Source organism: Echiichthys vipera (genome assembly GCF_963691815.1).
Source record: "Echiichthys vipera genome assembly, chromosome: 20".
In the NCBI taxonomy this organism is placed as follows: Eukaryota; Metazoa; Chordata; class Actinopteri; order Perciformes; family Trachinidae; genus Echiichthys; species Echiichthys vipera.
Window position 1 is genome coordinate 25,913,819 of NC_139845.1, and position 27,579 is coordinate 25,941,397.

At 43.5% G+C, this 27,579-nt stretch overlaps 1 protein-coding gene across 1 annotated transcript in view; it reads left to right on the forward strand.

The window, feature by feature from the left end:
• Positions 1-2,095: 2,095 nt before the first annotated feature.
• The window catches only part of large1 (LARGE xylosyl- and glucuronyltransferase 1), a gene marked incomplete at its 5' end in the record, with an annotated part of 131,241 nt that continues 105,757 nt past the window's right edge, over positions 2,096-27,579 (forward strand). Inside the window, one exon of the mRNA XM_083934899.1 lies at positions 2,096-2,201. Coding sequence (XP_083791025.1) covers positions 2,096-2,201 — 106 coding nt within the window. The remainder of the gene's footprint in view (positions 2,202-27,579) is intronic.

The following is a 27,579-nucleotide window of genomic DNA, read 5'->3' on the forward strand; positions in this document are numbered from 1 at the left end:
CTCTATCTCACCCCATTTCCTGTCTGTCCTATACAATAAAGGCTTGAAAACTGCCAAAAAAGTTCAAAAGGGAAATGTGGCTGTAACAGACAGAGGATTTGGACTAATGTCATATAATGAAACTTCTATACTCTGCATTGCATCAGAAACAAATGAGTCGGACAAAGGAGTTTAGGTCATCAAAGTCAGATTAGTATGTGAGCCTGATTTAAGCAACATCAACTCTTGAGTCCGGCAGGTAAAACAAAGGTCCAAGTGCTTAAAAAGTTTATATGAATGATTTAATGAGCTAGATGAATTGGCTCCATGGAGACACCATTTGATTGGTCATGTCTAACCCATATGAAGGTCGAGTTTGAAAATGGGTAAAAAAAAAGGTAAAAGCCTTGCTGGGATCAAACCCATCAAATTTCAGCTAAACATCCCCGCAGCCCAGACCCTTTAAGGATGCTAGAGTAGGAAGCCAACCACAAGAAAATGAACTACCTAAACCATAAAGGATTTAAGACATAATGTCGGTATTCCTTACACACGGTAGAGCTGAATCCACAAGCATAGACCCCCATTTATGTGAAACTTAATTCAGTAAAATCAGTTTGGTCAGTTTTTGATGGCTCAGTGGAAAAATTGGGTCGTCCTTCATTTGAGAGTTCAGCGGTTCGATCCCCAGCTCCCCGGTCCACATGTCGAAGTGTCCTTGGGCAAGACACTGAACCCCGAATTGCTCCCTGTGCTGCGCAGTCCATTTACCAATTACAATAAGGGAACGCCCGACCTCACATAATATTCTTTTTAAGGACAACTGAAACAATGGCTCAAGTCCAATCAAAAGTGCGACCACTAACTGGACTAGAACTAATTGAACATTACTTTTTATCCCATTGTTATATGCTTACTGGGTTTGGTGTCCTTCTGACTATGTAATGTATTGTGCTGTGTGTTCTGCCTCTTCTATTTGTATTTTATCTATTTATTTGCTGTCTCTTCTGTTTATATTTTTTAAATATTTATTTATTTATTTATTTAGTCTCTGACTTGTTGTTCTGCTACCAACGTTAGCTGCTCTGTTTCGACGATGTAGACTTTAAAGACGTGCATAAGTTGTCTGTGTGTGGTGCAGACCTTTATATGACGACACCGTCCCACTGAGGAGGAACTATGAAGAACTCAGCTCAAATGTTTTGCTAATTCTCAACAATGTCAAAGCTTGAGCTAACCGTTTTCCTGTCCGATCACCTGCAGCACTAGTTGACGCCTGTTTTTTTCGGAATAGATCCCTGATTTTTGACCATTTTGATGCACTCTCCTCCAGCATCTGCTTCTTCTTCATTCTAGCCTTTTCAGCCCCTCCTTTCTCCTTTCTCTTCTTGCCCTCCATCAGGTGTAACTGAGCAAATCAAACAAGCACATCCGATTCCTTTTCCACTGTAAGAAAATCCAATACTTCAGCCTTGCCCCTTTCTCTCTGTGTGACAGCCGGTCATTCATCCCCATTCGTTCATTGGATAAACGCAGAGCGATACGCAGTTCCCATTTCCCTTGAGGCTTTGCTCCGATCATTCTACATTAATTTATGAACAAAAAAACAAACTCAGTCGTTGGCCATTTTATATTTGTGGTCATGAAAGTTATGTAACGTCTGAATAAAAAGAATTAGATCAAGATAGGAGGCTAAACAAAAATCAGTAGGCTGGATTAATGAGAGTGAGTTTGAAAATGTAGCATACATGAGTAAGATGTAGAGACACAACAAGTGTTATATTTAGTGTTTGGACTCTCTGTATCTACAGTTTATGGAGATTCCTGAGATTTTCACAGGAACGTGCTTGATTCTGAAGAGTTTTAACTCAATGGGCCGGTCATGAACATCACACGGCTGTGCAGGGCAGTCTGCTGGTCGGTTCGCTTGAGCTTATTGGCCACTGACTGACCAGGAAATCTCCCGGTTGTCCCGATGGCCGCTCCGCCCCTGTCTGCACCTTCTCTAACATAGTTTTCCCTTCTCTCCGCTCTCCTCCAGTACCATGAATCAGCCTGGACAACAGCTGCTCCCCACCTAGAGGTCACTCTCTTTCTTTTCGCTTCAGTCCAGAGGATGCTGGGAATGTGTCGTGGGCGCAGGAAATTCCTGGCAGCCTCTCTCGCCCTGCTCTTCATCCCAGCACTCACCTGGCTTTACCTGTCAGTAGGGAGCTTTCAAGGTGAGCACAGATCTCTTACACACTTTGAAAACGCACTAACAGGCCATGGATATTTTCCGCTCAAAGATTCAGTGTGTTTATCGTCATGGGCAGGGTTAAGAAACAAGTTTCTCTATACGATGAAATGCATGTTTTGGCCATGAAATCATGCCAGAGCAATTTAGACAAGTCCAATGGACCCATCGACCAAGACACCCCAAACACGGGGTTAGACACTAGGATTACTTTACTAGATCAGATAATGAGAAGTTAGGCTATTTTCAGGACTTCCTGCCCAACTTGGACGCCATCTTGAAAATTACACCTTTCCAGTGGTCTAACTTTGGTAAACTTTAAGTATGTTATTAAGGACACCTAATACTACAAAAAGAGCTGAGAAATCTTTTGTTAGAATTGTTTTAGGGTTAGGTGTTTTTTTTCCTATATGCAGCCGCCTAAATAATTGTACAGGTGCAAACTGTGCAGTTATAGAATGGAATGTATTCTATGATGATGATGATGATGATGATGATGATGATGATTACACTCCTATCAGGGAGTCTGATGGCTGTGGGAAAGAGAGTTATTTAGTCTGGTGGTCCTGCATTTGACACTTGTGTACCTCCAGCCTGAAGGTAAAAGTGTGACGAGTCCTTGCTGGGGGTGGGTGTGGTCTTTGAGGATTGAGGCGGCTCTGCTGTGGACCCTGCGGTGGTGGATGCTCTGCAGAGAGAGCAGTGGCGTCCCAGTGACCTTCTCATCAGTCTTCACTTAGTGCCTCTTTCTCCACCAAAGACCAGGGGGTGAAAAGTCTGAAGCAAAGACTGGAGTCAGACAGTCATTCTTATGGACTGATCAGAAAGGAAACATTGATTAGACATGCCCCTCGTTCAGAGGAGGTGACCCTGTCACTCTTCGTCTTCTTCTCTGTGTTATAAGGCGTTGATATTTTCAAACTGAAAAGGTATACCACCCCCCCACCCCACCCCAGCTGTGTCTGCAACCTGCCAGAGAGTGAGATTGAATATACCACCCCCCCCCACCCCACCCCAGCTGTGTCTGCAACCTGCCAGAGAGTGAGATTGAAGACGCCAAGAGAAATCATGGCGTTGGCATGTTCCTCAGAGAGTTTAGGGAAGATAACCAACCACAGCAGTAATCTAACAGAAAGACCTGTAATTATAGCTCTCCACTCTCCACTTCATAACACAGGAAATTAAATTATTCTCTAACACATTGGATCAGGTGGATCTAAAAGGACCAAACTTGACATCAGAGCATTTGACTTTTTACTTATTCTCTCCATGTTCATGTCTTAAACTATAACATGAAGTGGATTCCAATAAGAATCTTTCATATTCTTCCTCTACCACTAATATGATCCACATGAGAACTAACACTGTGATCAATATCTTCAATAAAAATAATACACTTTAAGCAGTTGGAATTACCAAATGTATATGGGATAAACATAAATATTGCTGTTCTTTCCCAGAAAGTGGGAAGTAAATATCCTAGCAAACATCCTGGGGACAAAGTCACCCTTCCCTCCTCTTTGACTTCTGGAGGTGCTGTATTAATGAATTACTGAGGCCTGGCCAAAGTTGATTACTTCGGACAGAGAGTGTAGTCCAGGAGTTCTTTGAGACATTTTAATGAATTTGACTCTCAGGATTGAAAGTTGCTGCAGTAGGGCCTTTGTTAATTATGATTAAATTGACAATTTTGACGCGGGGTCACAGTCACTGGAGACTGTATATGTGAATACGCTCCCATAGTACAATAGCTACTAAAGTCTGCAAAGTAATTATCGGATTTGGCAGTACATTGCTGGTGGTGGGGAGTAGTGTCTGGGAGTGTTATAGGTTGTGAAATGACCTGGTTGCAGGGAGCGTCAGCTGTAGGTGAGGGCTGAATGTGTGTGACAGGAACAATGTGCCTCCACTGCCTCTGTCTTTCCCTTTCACAATTCCTTCTCTCTCCCTCTCTAACCTGTTTTCTTGGCTCTGTCTCCATCTTCACTTGTGTTAATCCGTCTGACAGTGTGAGAGAGATGGCGAGTCTCTGGGGTCTTCAGTGCTGTGAATAAATGAGCTGCCCCATAGAGCAAACCTGCAGAGAGAATAAGCTCTTTTCAACAGAGGAATACACTACAGGTCTTCAAAGTATGGCCAACCTGTCCACATTCTTTGGACGAGGGCTGAGAATGGAACCTGAATACATATCCGACACATTGAAATAGCCAGTGTAGACAATGTATTTATATAGCCTACCTGTTTATAACCAACCATTGCTCCAAATATTGGACATTCCTGCTTGCATTACTGTTAAATTGATTTGCTTGATTTAAGGCTCAGTAGGCAGGAAACCTAGAAAAAAGGTGATTGTTGAGTCTATACGGGTCTTATCTCCTCAGCTCTGACCCAAGCATGGGCATCTGGTGCACACGCTTCATACATGGATATGTTCACCTGTATCAGTATGCTTAGGCCTCACTCATTTCAATCGTCCCGATTATGAGTGCGATTGTTAAAATGATAGAAGGGAATTTACTCTCACTCTTGTCAAACTTGTAGGTATGAGAAGATGTTTGAGGTGGAATAGTTTTATTCAGGACTCTGATGTAGCAACATAAAACTGAGTGCATGTATTAGCAGCAGCCTTTGGCTACAGTTTGCAGGAGGCTTACGTATTAGCAATTATAGGTAGCCACTATGACCAGCCTGTTTCCATGGTAACTCAGCCCATACAACCTAACCCCATCACAGCAACTGGAGTTGTTAGAGGGAAAATCATTTAGAAGTTTACCTGTCCAAGAGAAGAACAGCGAGCTCCGAGTACAAGTTCAAACCAATGTTACCCTGAACTTCTCTCCATCTTTGAAACTCAATGCCGATATTGATGCGCGTTTTATTGCGTTTGTTATCAGACTCTCTTTTAGACTCCCTTTTTGATGAATCAGTCTTTCTCTTCTTAGATTGTTTTGTACTGAACGCTGGTGTTTCCAACCGTAATATTACAATTTTTCCCGTCCGGTCATTGCTGCAGAGTGGGTTTCCACCGAAGAGTAGTAGAGCAGCCAATCACAGGGCTCACTCTCTCTGCTGCTCTGTGATTGGTCAAAGTCTTCTGTCACGGGATAGATTTTGTATGCTGAAAACGGAGCCTAGGAGAGACGCTGAGGTCTGATCTCCTCTCACATCATTTCATTTACATTATCCCCAAACTTATTAAAGCTCTAGCCTATTCTTTTTGATGCTTTTAATGTTAAATTATTTCTGCACTTTAAGGGATTGGACAATTCAATTCAATTCATTATGGATGACATTCCAATATTGTTTCAACCAGAAAGTGAAAACCTTAGTGAGGGGTTCAAGCTGAACAGTGGGGCAACCAAGAGGTCTAACTGACTGTACCAGAGATACAGGATATTTGTCCTGTAGTCAGTGTTGTTTTCTTTTAACAATGACCATCTTTCCCTTACAAGAACTATGTCTTCTTAGTTGCCTAAACCAAATCAAACTCAGCCAAAGGTGGAACTTCAACAGGGGCTCAAAATCTACCCAAAGGGTTGAGCATGAAACTTTATTCTTGACCTCAGAACCCCCCGCGCGGAAGTGGAACGAACCGATAGGTGAGTGAGCAGCTGTTAGAACACACATGCCAGAAATTTGTTTTTCATCTTCTCCCTCAAATATCCTAAATATATAAGCTTGGCTTTGAAAACTAATTATCTTCAGCTCAGGGCTAAAACCAGTGTTAAGCCTTGCCTCACTTTCTCAAATGAGAAAACAGTTATCCATGCTTCCATCTCATCATGTCTGGATCATTGTTTGGCTTATCACACTTTTTTCCCTGGTGTAAATTCTCCCAGCACACCGCCAAATACTGCTGTTGCCAACTTTTAAATGGCTTCACTTGGGTTACAATAAACAAATGCTTTGACACTGGACATTTTGGCTTTCCACTCATTTTTTTATATATATAAACTACCATACCTCTAATGACCATTTCAGGAAAGACAATCTAACAAGGAATGCATTAGTGAATGGATAAAGCTATGAATGAATAGTTTCTTTTTGTACACAGTTCATCCCTAAAAACACCTCAAGGTACCAACTTAAACCTCCAAGTAAAACCAGCCCGTTCATAGAATCCTTTTTGGTTGTAAAAACCTCCCTTTTGTTCCAGTTGACCTTGGATGATGACAGTTTATTAAAAAACTCTACATTTCCCCCTAAAACTGTACATTTCCCTCTGACAGCTTTACAGCTGCAGGACACCCAGGAAAACCCACCCCTGATAGTTCCTTTCTCAGTTTTTGCAGCAGGGGCTCAATGGCTAGAGAGGACAGCATGCCTGACAGTAAGCATCTTTGCCCTACTCCTCTTTAAACAGCAAAAGGCGCAGCCAGACCACCATTTATTTTCAATATAATCGCAACGTCACGATACAAAACCTGGATCCTAGTGATAAAACCTGGGCTGAACCCAAACGCAGCAAGCATCTTCCATAGTTAATCGGGGTTCAACCCGGTCAAAAGCCTTTTTCCTCATCTATGGAAATAAGACCAGACTATGCCCAATGAGCTAGAGATGTCCAAAACATGCCGAATTAAAGTGATGTTATCACTTATTAACCTGCCAGGCACACAGTAAGTCTAGTCAACGTGAACGACTTCGGCCATCACTTGAGTCTGAGAACCAGACCCTTGGAAAGTACATGTAGAGCAAGGAGACTGGCCTGCAAGTAGATCGGCCTGCAGTTCAACACTTAACAAAAAACCGCTGGAAAAAAAGTGGTTTGATATTGAATGTAAAGAAATAAGAAAATAATTAAGACAACTATCAAACCAAAAACAGACACCAACATGACACAACAGACCATAAGCCGAAAGAAATTCCGCCACACCAATGAAACACTTGAGGGAATTGGAAACGCGGTAGACCAGGGTCACTTCTGGAACATGTTGAACAGTTTGGAAACTACAAAACCATAACAATTAGCAATATAAGGAGACATTTGGAAAAACTATTTTAATGAGCTCTATAAAAGTATCCCACCTGAAGATCTGAACCTCAACCAAATGGAAATTAAGACAAAGTTAGACAATCTTGAATCAGCCATCAAGAATAACCAAAATCCATTAGATTATCCAATTACGCAAAAAGAGTTAACAGACGAACTGAAAACTCTTAAATCAAAAAAAGCTTTTGGCACAGATTACATAAAAAATGAAATGCTGAAAAAAAGCCCTCCTGAGTTACAGACTGCATTTATTAAACTGTCAACATGGTGCTGACTGCCAGCTGCTTTCCTGATATCTGGAACCAGGGGCTGATCACACCGATCTATAAAAATGGAAACAAATTAGACCCTAATAACTACAGAGGGATTTGTGTCAGCAGCAACCTTGGAAAACTATTCTGTAGTATACTGAATTCCAGGATACTAGCCGTTATTCAAAAAAAAAAGTAGGTAAAATATTTGCTTGTTTAATCAATTTTAAGAAAGCCTTTGATTCCATTTGGCACCCAGGACTTTTCTTTAAAATCCTTCAAAGTGGACTAGGTGGTAAGGTGTATGATCTTATTAAATATATGTACAAACACAACCAGTGTGCTGTGAACAACCAAAGAACAGAATATCTTAGTCAAGGACGCGGAGTAAAGCAAGGATGCTGTTTAAGTCCCACACTATTCAACCTGTATATAAATGAACTTGCAGACCTGTCCCATGTTTAGTCCTGACTCTGGGGACACAGAGCAGACCTGTCCCATGTTTGGTCCTGACTCTGGGGACACAGAGCAGACCTGAACAGGTTTGCGGTCGGTGGAAAAAATGGAAAAAGGACTGAGCTTGCGTTTGTGTTGTTCAGTGAGACACAAGCGCTACTCTTGCTCTGCTCACTGCTTGAGCTGAGACGACAATACGCAACTGCCACCGTACTGTATTACTCACTGCTGTCACTGTGCTGTGGTGCTCGGCTGTGCTGGCTGAAACCAAAAGAGGGGCAGTCTGAGTGCACCCAGCACAGAGCCCAGCCCCCCAGAGCCTGAGGTAACGTTAGGCCAGTAACGTTAACTACAAAATTCCCACCGCAAGTCTTGGCAACGGGCAGAAAGCTTTTAGTGGCTAACAATGCCACTTTAAGCTAGGAAACTGTGGGAATTTTAATTTTAAATAACTACTGATGCCTCCCACACATTAAGACATGTTAACACAACCTCAGATATTATTATGTTAAGATATTACTTCACTCTCATCTTATTATCTAGACTCTAGTAGTCACTGGTAAGCAGATTAGCATTGTCTGCTAGCTAGCTAGCTAACGTAAGCAGTTGTACACTATTATATTGTTAAAACAGGGTAATGACACACTAAACTCACCACACAGAGATTGTTGGCTATCATACTCGACTTTTCTGGTTATGGTGGTAAAAGCAAATTATCCACCAGTTATCCATATTATCAGTAAGTAACAACTTAAAATGTAAAAAAGATTTTTGGAAAAATTTTGGAGGATTCGGGACGCTTCAAAATGTTTTTCAGGACAGTGGTGAACACCGGACTATACCACTCTGTATTCAATGTACAATGTAAAGTTGAGCTACGACCACTTCCTTTTTCAAGTTTCAAAATTCACTACCATGCCACATTGAGGGCATTACATGAATCCTCAAAAGCTTTGCAATTTAGCATCACAAAAGGTCTGCAACCTACTAGATTTGAAGTCACTTGGGTTGAAGCAGTAAATCCAAAATGGCCGACTTCCTGTTGGATTTAGGGTATGGCTCCAAGAGGCTTTTTTTTAATAAGTCTCCATACTTTACATCTGCCTACCAAATTTCATATGTCTATGTGTGTCACCACGCGTGGTCACTGTTAACCAAGTATCAGCGCTAGTTGGTGAATTACCTTTCCCAGTGTTTTTGATCCAGGTGTCTGATGAAAGTGAATGTGGTCCCTCCTGTCTCCGTTAAAGACGCTTTGCCATATTAGCAAATTGCAGAATGCTTCTTTTTAGTTGTGTGGCAAACAAACTCTTTATGGTCTGTAAAACCAAGCCTGTCCAATGCCGTCCCTCCCCGTTCTGTGATAGTACTGATAAGGCCCTTATTACCTATTAACTAACGCTTATTACAGGGACCACATACATGATGTCTGTGTCATGTTAATCAATGTGTAGGAAAATGATGTAGAAACTAAATGTTTGAAAAAATATACATAAATAATCACTATATCAACATCTGGAGTCGTTTTTGTAAAGATATTTTACATGGATCACAATGCTTATTTTAGTTGTTTTTTTTACACTAAAGGGGCTGACAATGTATATTCATAGGCATATCACGGATCACAGTCTTATAAGTTTGATCCTGAAAGGTTCCACGAGACAGGGAAAATAACTGAAAAATATCTGAGATCAGTCAGAAACAGGAGTTGTGTGAGAAGTGAACAACACTGTAAAGTTAGGCACGGGTATTAATACTTACCACTAACAGAAACGAATGTGCATATGTTATCAATCATATCTGGAATTATATTACTCCACACTAAGTTTATGTGCTGTAACAAACCACAGGAGAGCACAGACTGAGAAAAATCATTTATTACTCTATTTACTTTCTTCATTTTCCACATGTTCAAGACCAAGTTTAATGAGTCCAGCAGCTTTTAAAACCCAGAAACTGATGTTTTATATGTAAGGTAGAGTTAGTATCTCTTTGAACTTGCAAATCCTGCAGCTAAATAGATAAATAGTACAATGTAAAAAATGGTATCCTATAAAAAAAAAATGTAATTTGGAGACTATTAAAACTGAAATCAGTACCTACTGTATATCTACTCCTGATGTTAATATCATTAACTGCAGATACTGTGTCCCTGTCAAGCCCTTACCTTCACAAGTGTCCATCATCAGGAGACAGTTTCCTGATAGAGGAGGAATTTAGATTATGAAATCTCACATTTGGGTGACAATCTAGAAAATGAATCACAAAGTGGCTTACTGTAAAACAGTTTATGCGATTAAGATCGGTTACTGCATTAATGGTTAGGTCTGAATAGAGAAGTTACAAAACTATTTACCAACATCCCTTAATATACAAACTATTAATGTATTTTGATATTCAGGAACTGCAATTAAAACCATAAGAAACATTCTGCAACACAAATGAAAACTAAGAGTTAACTCCACCAGCAAAACTCAAAACACAATAATTGATCTTTTTAAGATATAAATGTGAATGGACCAAATGGTCAAAAGGAAAAAACATGTTTCCATTTAAAGCTAGAAAGTACTCACTAAAACGATCCTACACTAGCTATTTTATTTTGAACATGTTTTAATTGAGTTCTAGTTCAAAATCACAAAAGTGAATAGTGATAAAGGTAAAAACAAACATCTTGCAATGTTTAGAAAACATGTATTCATTCCTTTGATTCATATGAATTGTAGACCTTGATCTGTCTTTGTCTTGACTAATAATAATCTTAACCAGTAAACTTTGTGTTAAACTGTGAATGTTGTGTGAGAGACAGGCTGTCCAACCGTCTCCGGTGAGGTTTTGCAGGATGTGGAAGGAAAGGGCAGGCAGCACGGCTCTCTGCTACAGCAGTCTTTGATGAGATGATGATGATGTGATGTCGTCCTCTCTCTGTGACTCTGTTAGGGCCGATGTGAATGCTGAGGAAGCAAACACTCGCTTTTAGATCACATTCAGTGATTCAGCGCCTGGAGTAAAAGCAGTTTATGCAGTTCACAATGTGATCATTTATGGAGAAACCCAGAAGTAAAGCCAATAATAGTATAAAATAAAATCTAGTATGTAGAAAACTTGCCAAAAAACACCTTTTCTTGTGTTGTGTAGATTAGGGGATCACTACCACTCTGAATAAAACTGTTGCATAACCACTGACAATAAATAAAAAATAATATATTCTAACCCATGAGCCCTGCAATGAATTCTATATTCATCAGAATCAGAATCAGGTTTATTGCCAGACAATTTTCATTGCTAGGAATTTGACTTGATTTGACAGTGCCTACATAAATATAAACATGAACACAAGCAAGACTAAACATATGGAAATTAAGTTTATAATGTGTTTGTTCAAACTGTTTTAGAGATGATTCAACTTTTATGTTTTTATGCAGTTGAATCATATTTAAGGTGTTTAAAGGTCCAGTTTTAGCTGAGATAAGTTCATAACATTATATGTTATTGAGATTATTATATTCTATTATCACATAGGGACTAGTAGAGTTCTCTGACTGCATTATACTCAGTGGTGTTATTTTACACAGCATCATGTCATTGGAGTGGATATATCTGTTTGTTATAGAACATGTACAGTCAACCCTCTCCGGGAACCATCACCTTATCGTGGTGGAGAGGTTTGTGTGTCACTGTGAACCTGAGGGCTGTGTTCTCTGGAGCCTAGTGCTCCTGGTAGGGTCTCCCATGGCAGACTGGTCCCCTTAGGGGCCGGACTAAGAATGGTTCACAAAGACTCTATGCCCAAACGAGGAAGAGAGACCCTGCCCGGAGGAAGCCCGGGGCCAGGCCCAGACGGAGGGCTTGCCGGTGAGTGCCTGGTCGCCGTGTTTTTGCCACAAAGCCTGGCTGGGCACGGCCCGAAAAAGTGACCTGGCACCTCCCTCCTCTCCATCCTGTGGGCCCACCACTCGCAGGAGGAACTGCTGGAGTCAGTTGCGCTGCTGCACGGGTAGCAGTGAAGATGAGGGTCCTCGACGGACCAGACACGGGCAGCAGAGGCTGGCTCTGGGGACGTGGAATGTCACCTCTCTGTCAGGGAAGGCGCCAAGCTTGTGCGGGAGGTGGAGCGCTACCAGTTAGATCTGGTGGGGCTTACCCACACACACGGTCTCGGTTCTGGAACCGTACTCCTTGATAGGGGTTGGACCCTATTCTTCTCTGGAGTTGCCCAGGGTGTAAGGTGCTGGGGCGAGTGTGGGGATACGCACAAACCTGAGCACCGCGGTGTTGGAGTTCACCCCGGTGGACGAGAGGGTCGCCTCCTTATGCCTGCGGGTTCCAGTAGGGGACTCCATAGTTCTGCTGGGAGACTTCAACGCCGATGTGGGTAATGATGGAGACACCTGGAGAGGCGTGATTGGGAGGAACGGCCTCCCTGATCTAAATCCGAGCGGTCGTATGTTATTAGACTTCTGTGCTAGTCACAGATTGTCTATAACCAACACCATGTCGAACATAAGAATGCTCATAAGTGTACGTGGTACCAGAGCACCCTAGGCCAAAGGTCGATGATCGATTTTGTGATTATATCATCTGATGTGAGGCCGTATGTTTTGGACACTTGAGTGAAGAGAGGGGCAGAGCTGTCAACTGATCACCATCTGGTGATGAGTTGGGTCAGAGGATGGGGGAAGATTCTGGCCAGACCAGGTAAGCCCAAACGAGTGGTGCGGGTGAACTGGGAAGGTCTGGAGGAGGCCCCTGTCTGAGAGATTTTTAACTTACACCTCCAGCGGAGCTTTTCTGGCATCCCTGTGGAGGTTGGGGGCATTGAACCGTAGTGGGCAATGTTCAAAGCTTCCATTGCTGAAGCTGCAGCGGTGAGCTGTGGCCTCAAGGTCTTAGGTGCCTCAAGGGGTGGTAACCCTTGAACACCGTGGTGGACACCGGCGGGAGTGGCAGACCGGGGTGGTGGTTCCCCTATTTAAAAAGGGGGACCAGGGTGTGTGCCAATTACAGGGGTATCACACTACTCAGCCTCCCTGGTAAAGTCTACTCCAAGGTGCTGGAAAGGAGGGTTCGTCCTAAAGTCGAACCTCAGATTGAAGAGGAACAATGCGGATTCCGCCCTGGACGTGGAACAACGGACCAGCTCTTCACTCTCGCAAGGATCCTGGAGGGGGGAGTATGTCCGTCCAGTCTACATGTGCTTTGCCATCCCAGGGAGATACTGCGGGAGGTGCTACGGTAGTATGGGTTGAGGGGGTCACTTCTGTGGGCCATCCAATCTCTGTACACCCAAAGCTAGAGCTGTGTCTCGGCAGTAAGTCGGATTTGTTCCTGGTGGGGGTTGGCCTCCGCCAGGAGTGGACAGGATATCAAGGCGTAGTCGTGGTGGGGAGGGGTTGCAGTTCGGTGGGCTAAGGATCTCGTCTCTGCTTTTTGCAGATGACGGGGTCCTGATGGCATCGTCGGTCAGTGACCTTCACTCACTGGATCGGTTCGCAGCCGAGTGTGAAACGGCTGGGATGAGGATCAGCACCTCTAAATCTGAGGCCATGGCTCTCAGCAGGAAACTGGTGGATTGCTTTCTTCAGGTAGGGAATGAGTCCTTACCCCAAGTGAAGGAGTTCAAGTAACTCGGGATCATGTTCACGTGTGAGGGGACGATAGACCGGGAGTTTGGCCGAAGAATTGGAGCAGCGGGGGCGGTGTTGCAGTTGCTCTACCGCACCGTTGTGACGAAAAGAGCTGAGTCGGAAGGAAAAGCTCTCGACCTACTCGTCAATCTTTGTTCCTACCCTCACCTATAGTCATGAAAGCTGGGTCATGACCGAAAGAACGAGGTCGCGGGTACAAGCGGCCGAAATGGGTTTTCTCAGCACGGTGGCTGGAGTCTCCCTTAGAGACAGGGTGAGAAGTTCAGCCATCCGTGAGGAACTCGGATTAGAGCCACTGCTCCTTTGCGTTGAAAGGAGCCAGTTGAGGTCGTTCAGGCATCTAGTAAGTATGCCCCCTGGGCACCTTCCTAGGGAGGTGTTCCAGGCACGTCCAGCTGGGAGGAGGTCACAGGGAAGACCCAGGACTAGGTGGAGAGATTATATGGCCTGGGAACGCCTCGGGATCCCCCATTTTTGAGCTGGTTAATGTGGCCTGGGAAAGGGAAGTTTAGGGTCCCCTGCTAAAGCTGCTGCCCCCGCGATCTGACCCCCGGATAAGCGGTTGAAGATCAGATGAGATGAGATGTACAGTCAACAGTTCATGCTAGATAGCAGAGTAAATGCACATGTTTTGTTCTGAATCTACAACACTAAAACACTGTAGCTCTGTAACTTTAGGTGCAGCTGTCCCTACATTAACATTACTGACTCTCCATTAAACTTAGAAACTGACGTCAACACACCAACATTGCTGTTGACATTATTCACCTGATATCTCCGTTTTGACTGAGTCTGTGAGCACTGGACCTACAGACAGTAACAGTCCGTTACAACCATATATTATAAATACATTAGCTGTGAAAATATAATCACGAGCTAACGCTCTGTAACTACACTTCAGGATAATAACGTTAGCAATGATGCTAACTGCTAATGAAGGCTAACAGTAACATTAGCTTATGAGTCGATGTGTTCCACGGCTGCTGTACAGCAAGAGTACTAACCACTCCTCGGTTCATGTTTTAGTCCAGCTGAGTCTCCATGATAATGACCATCCCTTCCCTGCCAAACTGTTGCTATGGCGCTGTACTAGGTGGCAGCCTGTAACAGCAGCTCCCGTGGGTTTTTAGGTTTTTTAAAAGTTTTTGTTGTGTTTGTGTTCTGGTTTTTGCTCAACTTTTGGCGACTTTTCTCCGGAGACTGGAAGAGGATGAACACCTTTCTCTTTTTTTTTCTTTTTTTGAACTTTTACGGAACCTTTTGTGATGTTTTTGTGATGTTTTTGCTAACCCTAGCAACGGAGGGTCAGGAGCGCATCACTGAGCGCATTGTTTACACACGCGACCAGCTGATTGTGCTGTGTGAACCTGTACTGCTGCCCGGAGCCAGACCTGAGGTCCTGAAGGAGCTGCGGAGGAGACGCCGTGGCTGCAGAGCTGGAGTGAAACGGAGGATGAAGAGGGTGAAGAGGAGACACAGACCGGCTATACTGGCGATCGTCATGGTAAACGTGAGGTCTGTGGGGACCAAGACGGACAAGCTCGCCGCGCTGATAAAGGCTCAGAGGGAATATCGTGAGTGCAGTGTGTTGTGTTTCACGGAGACATGGCTTCACCCACACATCCCGGACCACGGCGTGGCGATACCCGGCTTCAGCACTGTTCGGGCGGACAGGGAAGTGACAAGCAGCGGAAAGAAAAAAGGAGGAGGGATTGCATTATACGTGAGTGAGAGGTGGTGTAATCCCGGACACGTTCGCGTGAAGAAACGTCTATGTACCCCGGACATTGAACTGTTGACTGTGGGGATGAGGCCTTATTATTTGCCCCGGGAATTCACGTCTGCCATCATTATCGGTGTGTACGTTCCTCCTTCAGCTGATGAAGCGCTGGCCTGTGACGCCATCCACTCTGCTTTTGCCCAGATACAGACGCAGCATCCTAATGCATTTATTGTCATCACTGGGGATTTTAATCACGTCTCACTGGATAAAACCCTCCCAACATTTCACCAGTGTGTTGACTGCCCCACCAGAGACTGTAACACACTGGATCTTTTGTATGCAAATGCTAAGGATGCATACAGCCCCACAGCCCTCCCCCTCTTGGAAGATCTGACCACAACCTGGTTCTGCTGACCCCTAAGTATGTACGTGAGGAGGTGGACTCAGGAGGCTGCTGACGCACTACAGGACTGCTTTGAGTCGACAGACTGGGATGCACTTGTTGAGCCACATGGAGAGGATCTGGACAGCATGACCGACTGCATCACAGAATACATTAGGTTCTGTGAATACACCACTATGCCAACCCGGACTGTGAGCCGCTTCCCTAATAATAAGCTGTGGATCACCAATGACCTGAAAGCCCTTCTTAACAAGAAGAAGAGGGTGTTCAGGTCTGGAGACAGGGAAGAACTGAAGAGAGTGCAGCATGAACTCAGGGATCTTCTCAGGACTTGTAAAGACGTCTACAGGAGGAAGTTGTGAGGAATTTGTGGACTGGTATGAAGCAGATCACTGGGTGTAAGGTGAGCGGCAGACAGTCATCAGGCAGCCTGGAGAGGGCAAACGAGCTGAACAGATTCTTCAATAGGTTCAGCTCACAGTCTGCTGTCATCTCCATGACACCTCCAGAACCCCACACACCCTCATTGCCCGAAATGCTTCCTCCCCTCCACCCTAAATCCCCTGCTGTGAGCTCTCCTGTGCAGCACCTTTCCTCTTCCTCCTCCACCTCCTCCTACACCTCCTCGTCCTCCACTGAAGACACCAGCAGCCTCCCTCGCATGACTGTGACTGCAGGCCAGTTTAGGAGACAGCTGGAGAGACCCCACCAGCATAAGGCTGAAGGCCCTGACGGTATCAGCCCCAGGATCCTGAAGACATGTGCCAGCCAGCTGTCTCCTGTCCTACAACACCTCTACAACCTGAGCCTTGGTCAGGAGAGAATACCAGTGCTTTGGAAGACTTCCTGCCTGATTCCCGTTCCAAAGAAGTCGGCACCATCAGACCTCAATGACTATCGACCAGTGGCCCTCACATCTTACGTCATGAAGGTGCTGGAGAGACTGGTTTTGGTCAACCTGAGGCTGCAGGTGAGAGCCCTGCTAGACCCTCTGCAATTTGCTTACCAGCCCCACTTGGGAGTTGATGATGCTGTCATCTACCTGCTGCAACGAGCCCATTCACACCTGGATGGTTGAGGAGGTACCGTGAGAATCACATTCTTTGATTTCTCTAGTGCTTTTAACACCATTCAGCCACTGCTACTGGGGGAGAAGCTGCAGGTGATGGGAGTGGATGACACATGATCAGCTGTCAGTTTGTCCATATGGGCAGTGTTCTGTCTGATGTGGTGGTTAGCAATACAGGAGCTCCACAGGGGAATGGACTGTCTCCTTTTCTGTTCACCTTATGCACCAGTGACTTTCAGTACAACACTGAGTCGTGTCACCTGCAAAAGTTTTCTGACGACTCTGCTGTTGTTAGGTGTATAAGTGAGGGACAGGAGGAGGAGTACAGGGCACTGGTACACAACTTTGTGAAGTGGACTGGACAGAATCACCTGCGGCTGAACATCAGCAAGACCAGAGAGATGGTGATGGATTTCAGGAAGAAGAGGATGACGGCTTTCCAACCTCATTCTGGGAAAGGATGTGGAGGTGGTGGAGGATTACAAGTACCTGGGTGTTACCATCAACCACAGACTGGACTGGAGATCTAACACTGAAGCTGTTCACAAGAAGGGGATGAGCAGACTTTACTTCCTGAGGAAGCTGAGATCCTTCAACGTGTGCAGCAAGATGTTGGAGATCTTTTATCAGTCTGTGGTGGCCAGTGTACTTTTCCTTGCTGTGGTTTGTTGGGGAAGCAGCATTGGAGCCAGCGACACCAACAGACTCAACAAACTGATCAGGAAGGCTGGCTCTGTGATTGGCTGCAAACAGGACACTCTGGAGGCTGTGGTGGAGAGGAAGACACTGAAAAAACTGTATCCATCATGGATAATCCTCTCCACCCTCTCCAATTAACACTGGTCAGACAGCGGAGCACCTTCTCCAAACGGCTGCTTCAGCTTCGCTCTCGTAGCAACCGATACAGGAAATCTTTCCTGCCACAATCCATCACTGTATATAATAACTCTCTCACCCCTGTCTGAGAGAGAACTCTGCTCTCTCTAATGTTTTTTTTTGTTTTGTATATATTATTATTGTTATAGTATATTTTGCATTTTTTGTTGTATATATTATTATTGTTTATTGTTTATAACACACTGTGCACTGTATATATACACTATGTACTGTATATATTGGATTCTATTTATGTTATGTACAAAGTGTTTATTTGCTGACCCACTGCTACTGCTGTTACAAAATAATTTCCTAGTCTGGGATCATTAAAGTAATTTTATTCTATTCTATTCCACCGGGGGCGTCAGCTGGGCCGGGGGCAGATGAAGCAGCTGTACCGACGGAGGTGCACCAGCTGTCTGCCTCACATGCACCGGTATGTCAGCTCCAATATCTTACTCTGAAATGCATTCTATAACCGGGAAATTAAGAGAACGCCCTAACGTTACACAGCCGTGTTTCCGGTACTGATGCAGCAGTGAAGTAACGTCTCCTTGTCTCTCCACCCACAAACACACTCAGGCACAAAGCTAGCTCCGGTCCTTTTCTTGTAAACTACGGACTTCAGGTCTTGACAGGCTGAAGTTTGTGCTTCCTTTACAAATAACATTAATCACCATCGTACAGTGGACAGCTTAAACGACTTCCTTCTCCTACGTAATATGACGCGTTTGACGTATGATGTTGAAAAAAAAGAGGTTTTTAGAAGCATTGCTCAAAACGGCCACTTTCACCTTTCTGCCTATATGTTTCCTGAAACATTAAAAATTAACATCTTAATTTAAATTTAGTATAAAAAAAATTAACCTTGAAGTTCCACTTTAAGCCCGATTGTCCCCCCTCCCTCCCGGTCTGCACTTACATTACTTCAAAAGATCTGAGCCACAACCTCATTGCTTCTTGCTTAAACGTCATGACCCCTCTGAGTTTTCGTGTTTTCTCATCTGACAAAATTTTGCAGTGAAGATTCCTCCTCTGCATAAGACCACCGGGAAACCTTCGGCAGCATCTTTTTAATAGTCTGTTGCAGGGAACAGGCGCATATTAAGGGCACACTCACACTGTTCATCTGTACCGTTCCCCCTCCTTTAGGTTGATTGTCCCCCCTCACTTGTCCCCCGTGGCCCAGGCCTGTTTGTACTCCCATTACTTGAAATGATCTGGGCCGCGGCTGCATTGCCAGACTGTTTTTGAACATTTCATCTGTCCAAATCTGCAGTAAACGGACCACCACTGCATCAGACCACCTCAAACACTTCGGCTGCATCTTTTTAAATGTCCGTAAATAAATAGACATTGGGACCACGGTCAATGCTAGTGCACGTTCTTGTGCACATGCTCATACTGCACACTGTCTTGCTGGCTGCTGCTCTGTACTTGTATCTCAAGAAAACTTTTCTCATTTGACAAGAAATATTGTTTAAATATCACAACATCGTTGGACGAGATCTTGTCACAGATCTGTAAAATATACATCCCTAGCATATGAAGCGTCAGTACAGTAAAGTCAGACTTGACTGACTGTATCATGATTATACATGTGTCATGATGTGTTACAGCATAAATCAATAATTTACTCTGGGTTTCAAACCTGTTGGCTGTAGTCATTCAGACTGCCATCCATCAAACCATCCGACAAGATTCAAGGTCACTGACCCGCTCTGTTGCTGAGTCCCTGCATGATATCATCCAGATCATACCATTACTGTCAACGCCAGAATTAGACAGCTCACACAAGCCATCTGTCCTGACATACACGCACGCACGCACACACATACACGCACACATCCTGTTGGGTACACAGATGCCCTGCTGTGCATCAGTAAGGCTGATGTACGGCTCATCAAACCTCACATAACGTGTCTTGTCGATAAACACATTCAATAAAATTGATTAAAGGGTCATTGAGTTATTGATGTACTATTTTCGTTTGTTTGAAACTCACTTCCTGCTTCAATTTAGCCCGATTTGTGACCTCAGCACTCTGGACATTACTCCATGATTTGGTGACATGGAATTCCCTACCGAAACCTTAAGAAGAAATCTAAACATTATGTACCTGTTTGTTCTCCAGCAGCAGCAGATTGTATCTTTGTCTGTGATCTTGCAGATGTCTCCTAATTGCCCAAAAGGATAAAATGTTTGCCCGGGGCAATCCAAAATGTTCACAAACCTACCCTAACTTAATGTTGGTTTTGAGCCTCAAGAACCATTTTATCATTCTGAGCGGACAGTAGACAAATCTGTGATCATAAAAATCCCTCACAACAGAATAATGTAATGCCTGGTCTACATTTGGTGCTTCTTCATCAAACATTGTCTGAAACTCATCCGACACATCTTTCTTCATCCTTTGGTTTTTGTAACTTCAGAAACCCAAAGATTGAGTTGATGCAGGGATTGGTCAGGTGTGTTAAGGTGTGGAAGTAAGCTGGGTTTGAAAGTCTCCCTCAAGCGCTTGTTTTTAATTTCTTCCACAACTGTTTCCGTTTCCTGCGTGCAACAGAGTTTACATCACTATGAATGGTTTTAAGATTCATCAAATCAAGACTACAAAGCCTTGCAAAACACAGAACTCTTGGGAGCGGCTGTGGCTCAGAGATAAAGCGGGTTGTCCTCCGTTGGAGAGATCGGCGGTTCCAAATTGCTCCCTGTGCTGCGCATGGGTGTGTGAATGTGGTGTGAATGGTTAGATTAGATTAGATAGTCTGTAGGTGTCCACTGCCATCTGTGTGAATGTCTGTGTGAATGGGGGAATGTGACAAGTGTAACCACCTTGAGTAGTCAGAAGACTAGAAAGGCTCTATAGAAGTTAGAGTTAGAAGTCCATTTGCCATTTACTCTTGATAAAAGAGCAGGAAAGCAGTAGGCTAAGAGCGTGCTCACACTGTCCTCCCGGACCACGACCCGGACTTTAGGGTACTTGTCCCCCCTCCCTCTCCCCCCGCGCCCCAGCCCCGTTTGTACTCACACACACTGCCAGGGCCTCGGCCAATGCTTCTTGCTGTCCATACGCCATCACGCCGTAACACGTCACACGCATTGATCGCGTGTGTGTGGCTTTGTTTACAAATCTTTCCATAGACCTCAGAGTTTTTGTGCGTCTTGTCGACTGTTTTTGAATATTTTCATCCGACCAAATCTGCAGTAAACACTCCACCTCCGCACCACACCAACGTGAACCTTTCACCACCATTGTTGTTGTTGTTAAATGTCCGCGCATGGTCCGTCCTTCTATTTACATGTCCGAACAGGCGGACATAACGCTACTGCCATAGGGCTCGTGCTCGCACACGTGCGCATGCTCGTGCTCGTACATGTGCAAACGGCTCCGCTAAAGCCCACCTCTTTCAAGCGGGCCGTGGACGGTCCGCTGGCCGCAGTTGAGCGCGGAGCGGGTGCACTCACATGGCTTAAAGGTACTAGGCTTTAGCTGAAAAAACGGTTTTGGCCGCGGCCAAAAGGACAGTGTGATCACGCTCTAAGGGCACACTTACACTGTCCATCCGTACCATATCCCATGCTTTAGGGTACTTGCCCCACCCTCTCCCTCTCCACCCGCGGCCCAGGCCCGTTTGTACTCACACTACCTGGGCCTTTTTGTGCGTCTTGTCCGAGTGTTTTTGAATATTTTCATCTGACCAAATCTGCAGTAAACACTCCACCTCCGCATCACACCAATGTGAACCTTTCGCTGCCATTGTTTTAAATGTCCGTGCATGGTACGTCCTTCTTTTTTTCTATGTCCGAACAGGCGCACATAAAATTACGTCAGAACCGCGCCCTAAGAAGCCAGGCCCTGCCCTTTGTCTGGAAGGATGTTTTATTTTTCTAACATCAATCCCTTTTTGCACCATTTTAGGGTTTGGCTTAGGACACATTAGAGTTAATAATAGGGATGTACCACTTTATCGGCAGAACATTGGTATCGACCGATATTTGCCTCATTGACCGCCATTGGCCTATCGGCAAATAAGATGGCAGGGGCCGATGTTTATGTGTTGTTTTTTGCGGCCGGACTCAGTTAACAGCCTGCTAGCATATACTGATACTGCAGCTGCTGAGAAGGAGCCACCAAGGACACGGCGCTGGCATGACGTAAAAGGTCAAAGGGTTAGGGATGCAGCTATCAAATCTTTTGTAAACGACTATTCTACTTGAATAACCATGAACCATGAATAAGTTTACTATTTAAACAATTCAAAGTGGTGCATAAAATTCTATGACACACGTGTTTACTCAAACAGGTTTCAAAGATAATTTGATTAATTTAGAAATGAATCAGAGATACTGTAGATATTATCATGAAGAGCGAGAAGCTCTCTATCTTATTTTAAACATCATTATCTGCCCAGAATTTCACAGTAGGGGCACTCCTGGTTAATAGGAAATAGTATTTATTGTTGCAATTCAGTCCATCTGCCTTATCCAAGTGATTAGACACAATGACGGCTGTCTGTTGTACTTGTGCCGCGGCTTTTCTAGCTGCCAGGTGAACAGATGCCATCCCATGATGGATGTGTTGCCACCTCCCAGCAGGTTTCTGCTTGAGAGCAGCACGGAGCTGATGGAGCTTCGACAATTAAATCCGACATACATGAATGCACTGGGAGCATGGCATCCAAATAGTCATGAATCACACAGCAAGTACAAAGTGTCCCTGTTAACTGGATGAGGGGTCAGCTTAACATCTGTAAGAGTAGCCTGGCTAACGCAACCTGGTCAGGGAAACCCATTAATTTTCTATTATTTGAGGCGTGGTTAACGATTGCCCAGAGCAGTTTATTGGGCGCTTTGAAGGTCTATCAAATGCGACTATACATTGTTCATAGCCAATTGTTTCAATTATACCAGATGACGTATATAGAGCTACAGAAATTTTATGAGGAAGAAGAAGCTTCGGTGTGTCGCATGGCAGTGTCATCGTCTTGCTGCCCCACCCCGTTCTGTGTTCCCTCACTGAGGCGAAAATATCGGATCCATGGAACCCAGGCTGCCGAGCAGGGCCAAATGAAATTGCACACAGGGCATAAGAGCTATAAGAGCCCAAAAACATAGATACCAGAAAATTGTAAATTAAAACATTTTTTCATACAGATTATGAAGTTCCAAGTCACAACTATGACTCTTGGTGAAGCTCAAAATATCAGTCAGAGTTGGGAGAGAATTTATGGCTTTGGGAGAAAAAATGAACAAAAAACACCGCCCTTCTGTGTTTCTTTGCATTTGTGTGGTTCATCAATGCATGTCCTTTTGTCCCCAGTACTACACCTGCCAAGTATGAAGTAGATCAGATAAATGGTTCTCGATGTGCAAAGGACAAACAGGCAGAGATTCCTTTATAGTTAGATTTAACATTTACAACACGTTAGCTAAGCATGCATTAATAACCTGGTCAGTATTAAAACAAATAACATGCTGTGGTTTTCTCTTGGATGTAAATTAGAGTGCATTGTACTCAGCTATTTTATCGTTATTTTTCTTCCACTAATGGTGAACTGTTGTTTGCATCTAGACAATGAGCTTCATGACTAATACCTAAAAGCCAAATGAATTGGCTCGACTGCATAAAAGACCAGGTGCATCTGCTGCCCTGAAAATGCCATATGTAATTTCTGAGCAGCACAAACAAACGGCCAGTTCAGTGGGATTAGGCCCAGCAAATCCACTTTGCTAATTAATTACAGCTTGGACAAATTTGAGTCCAGATGGTGCTTTGGTTCTGCAGGAGAGGGTTTAGTGGCCCTCCATGGTTGAAGGATACATACTGTATTGACTGTATATTATGGCCACAGGGGACAATACACAAAAAGCTGTCAATTCAATAACATGGCTTGGTTTGTTCTCCAACAAAGTTCAATAAGAAGGTTTGCAACATGACACTTTTTTCCAGGCAGCATTTAGCCACTGTTACACACAAATTAACTGAGGAAAAATGACAACGTTGACATGTGCTGACATCTATTGCCATTTTCTCTGTAACAGCTTGTGTCAAAGGCTGACCAAGAACCTTTCCATTTGGGGAAAGCAACTGGTTGTTGACTGAAATGACAGATGGTATCATGCTGGAAAACCCCCCCACCCCGGGAGCAGAGGTCTCTAAGATTTACAGAACTCAAAAGATTCATCTCTCTGCCTCTCCACAGGATTCAGGGCTGCTTGTTCCTATTTGAAGCAGTCAGAGAAGAGCAGAGGAAATTGCTACTGACTTGGATTAGATATAGGCAGAGTGTGCAGGCTGCCCTGACAGTATTGATTGAGAGATAGCTGTGTACTCCTCGTCTTGAGCTATCAACACTTTGATCCTAAATATAAAGCCCTATATTCTCAAGTAATATATGGTGGATTCCCTGTTAAGAGTAGCCTGGCATCACCAGACTAATCGCAAATTAGTTAGTCTCAGTTCATTTTTGATATGGACACAGTTGGCTAGACATACAACCAATCAACCAATTTTATGTGAGAAACAGACAATACAGTAAGAGAATATCCAGCCATATTTGATTTGATATTTAATATCAAGTTGCTGGAAATAGGAGAGGGGCCTGACGAAGTTGCCCTTTAATGGAGAAACACATGACAGCTGGGGAGGAATTCTGGTATGGAAAGAACAGTAATGTATTCCAATGAAAAATGTAGTAGCTACAGTTTTAACTGTGAACTAAACTCGTATCCATTTTAGAGATGTGACGATTACACATTTACTTAAACATGAACTTCTTTATTAGCAAATTTGATACATATTAAAATGCCATTTCTAAGCAGACATACAGAATATAACAGAATTAAGATCCCTACACAGAGCATACATTGGCACCCACACACACACACACACACACACACACACACCTCATTACTAACAGTAGATGCAGTCATTGTTACGGACATGGCAGTGGCAGGTAGTTAATGTTAAAACATTCCCATAAAAATGTTTGTAAACATTTGCTTAAGTATTTTGTCGATCAGACCGACTGAAATGTAAAGAGGCGTGCTAACTGATTAGCTGAGGCTGCGTTACTACAGGTACAGGCTAACGTTAAAGCTACAGCTCCTATGCTACATGAGAGGCATTAATACAACAGATGTGTCAACGAGCATCCGATCATGTTACGTGTATTTCAACATCTGCAGTAGGATACTCCAAATGATGGCAAGCACCATCTTCTTCGCAGCAGTGTGCTGGGGTTCGGGAATAAAGATGAAGGGCTCTAACAAAATCAACAAACTCAAAAAAAGGCTAGATCAGTCCTGGGGACCAAGCTGGTTCCACAGAAAGAGGTGATGAGAGACAGAATGCTGGGGAAGATAAAATCCATCATGGATAATGTCTCCCAACCCCTCCACATCACCCTGGACAGCCTGAGGAGCTGCCACAGCCAAAGACTCCGGCAGCCTCGATGCACACAGTGCATACAGCGCGTCCTTTCCTTCTGAGGCCATCAGGCTTTATAACACACAGGTAGCCTCCAGATATGTGCATTCCAGACCAAATTTTTAATGAATGAATGTTGTGTGTGTGCCTAGAGTATTTATTCTGTCTTTTTTTTAAATATAGTTTGTTTTTGTTTTTATTGTTATATGCTGCTGGGACAAACAAATGTCCCTCCTCAGGGGATCAATAAAGTCCCTGAATTGAATTGATTTGAATTATGACAGGTAAAAAAAGAAAACTTTAAAACTCATTAAAACTTTTTGTTGTTGTTCATTTATTTGAATCAAAAAGTCATCTTAAATTAGCAACTGTACTGTAGCTGTCCTTGTGAACGTTTCTTTGTTTAGTTTTTCATCACAATGTTAAACATAACGTTACCTATCTGATCCGTCTTTATTGTTTTTTTTGAGTAAATGTGTTTTGAACGTTGTTTTTACGGTAAACACTAAAATGGAAGTATTTCCTCCCTTGGTCTGAAGACCACAGTAGCATCGTGGCTTCAGTGAATGATGCTAACTCCACGGCCATCCGCCTCACACGTAAAATACTTCCATACACGATGACGTTGATTCCATATTTAGAGTTGGGTTTGTTATGTTGTGTGGGTTCCACTTCTTCGTGACAGTCACAGCACCGTAACATGCTTCCAGTGCCTCAAAAAAAAAGGCATCATCTGTGTTTTTTAATTTTGTATATCGAAAAGTATCCCAAGTCTCTGTTTTCGTGACATTCCTAGTCCTTTTTACATTATATTGAAAAATGTACCTTTGTGATATTATACATATCACAAAACACCGCTTGAACTGTGATAAATGGTATATTTCCATATGTCATGTAGTAGGGTGCTGCATGTCAACCTTCACTGGAGATCAAAATTATAGAATGAATTATAAATACTTGATTTATTCTGAAATACCATTATTTTTAAGCATGTTTTTTAAATAACCAAGGCACAAAAACCTTTAATTTGTAAAAAAAAAAAAAAAAGGTTCACATAAACATTAGCATTCACCCTGCCATGTAGCTTTACGAGAAATCAACCCCCAAATCTTGACAATTCTCGAAAACTGACACATCGTTCAAAAGTATCCAAATTGTCAAAGTTCTGCAGTAATTGTGCTTGTGTGTGGCCAGCGGGCTCCATAATGCTCCCAAACACATGCTGTGGTTGGGGAAAAGTTATTTTGATGTTAATGAAATTCGGTGGGGTCATCTCAAGAACATATTGACATTTTTCAAATTTTTTTGGCCAGACAGAAAGTCGCCCATCTTGGATTTTGTGCATTCATTTTTAATTTAAGAACTCATGTTTGAGGCCAATTATGTCCTTCATTTGATGTTATAATTTGACTCTGGTGTGGCACATGATCCGTAGCAGCCCCTAATTACTTTGATCACTAACACATTTTTTGCGCCCTTATACTCGAAAGCTTACAGCTAGGGCTTACGAGCCCTTAGCTCTGTTGTTATTTTTAAGCTGATTTTGTTCTGCTTAATTCTGCTGCTATAGGCCTAGTCTGCCAGGGGATAATCCCGTTGCTGATACTCTGAGCTTTTATCCTCTCTGTCTGTATCATTCATGTCTCATCAATGCATGTAACAAATTCAACTCTGTTTGCCACCATAATTATTATCATTGTCATGTTCTGTCACCCTGGCTGTGCCTGTTTCTTGCCATTCTGCTGTATTAACTGCCATAACTTGTAAGTCATATCCACATTGCTGTAGCTATCAGGATAGTCACTGTTCATTTTGTGGTTGCTTTCATCTGTGGAAGTGTGTCTGTGTTTGTCTCTCTCTGTCCATCTGTCTGTCTTTTCTCTCTTTCTCTCTTCTCTTCTTCCTCCCCAACCGGTGCAGAAGACCAGGGTCAAGAAACTCAGATCAAATGGTCAAACTAGGCAGAACTGCTCAAATAAGACTCAATTTTCTGCCAACTGACATTGTACTTCCTGCTTCAAAACAAACAAGCACTGCCACAACTTGCAAGTGTCGATCAATGCTATATTGTTCAATTGCTGTGATTGGTTGTAGGTCATGTTTCATGGCTCTGACTTTTTGTAGTAGGCCTAGCCTGTTGGGTCCAGAAACATTTTGCACTGCACCGTTATTGCCCCTTGGAAATTAAAAATGAGCTGATGCCAGGCTAGTCTCTCACAGGTTATTCCTCATTTTGCATCATCTTGTGAACTATGGCCAGGAATGCATGTTAAACAAGTGCAGACAACTTTCAAACTGAGCCTGCTGCGAAGTAAGTTATTTATAAGCTATATTTTATCAAGGAATCTCAAAGCGATCCAGATCTGTTTTGCATGAGAAAGCAGAAGGGTCTACTGCAAGGTATGTTGAGCCTAAAGCCAGAGGTTTCAATCTCATGAGGGTAGCTCTCTTTTAATTTGGCTGGAATCCTACATGGTAATTTATATCCTGCAGACGTAATTTTCCCTTATATC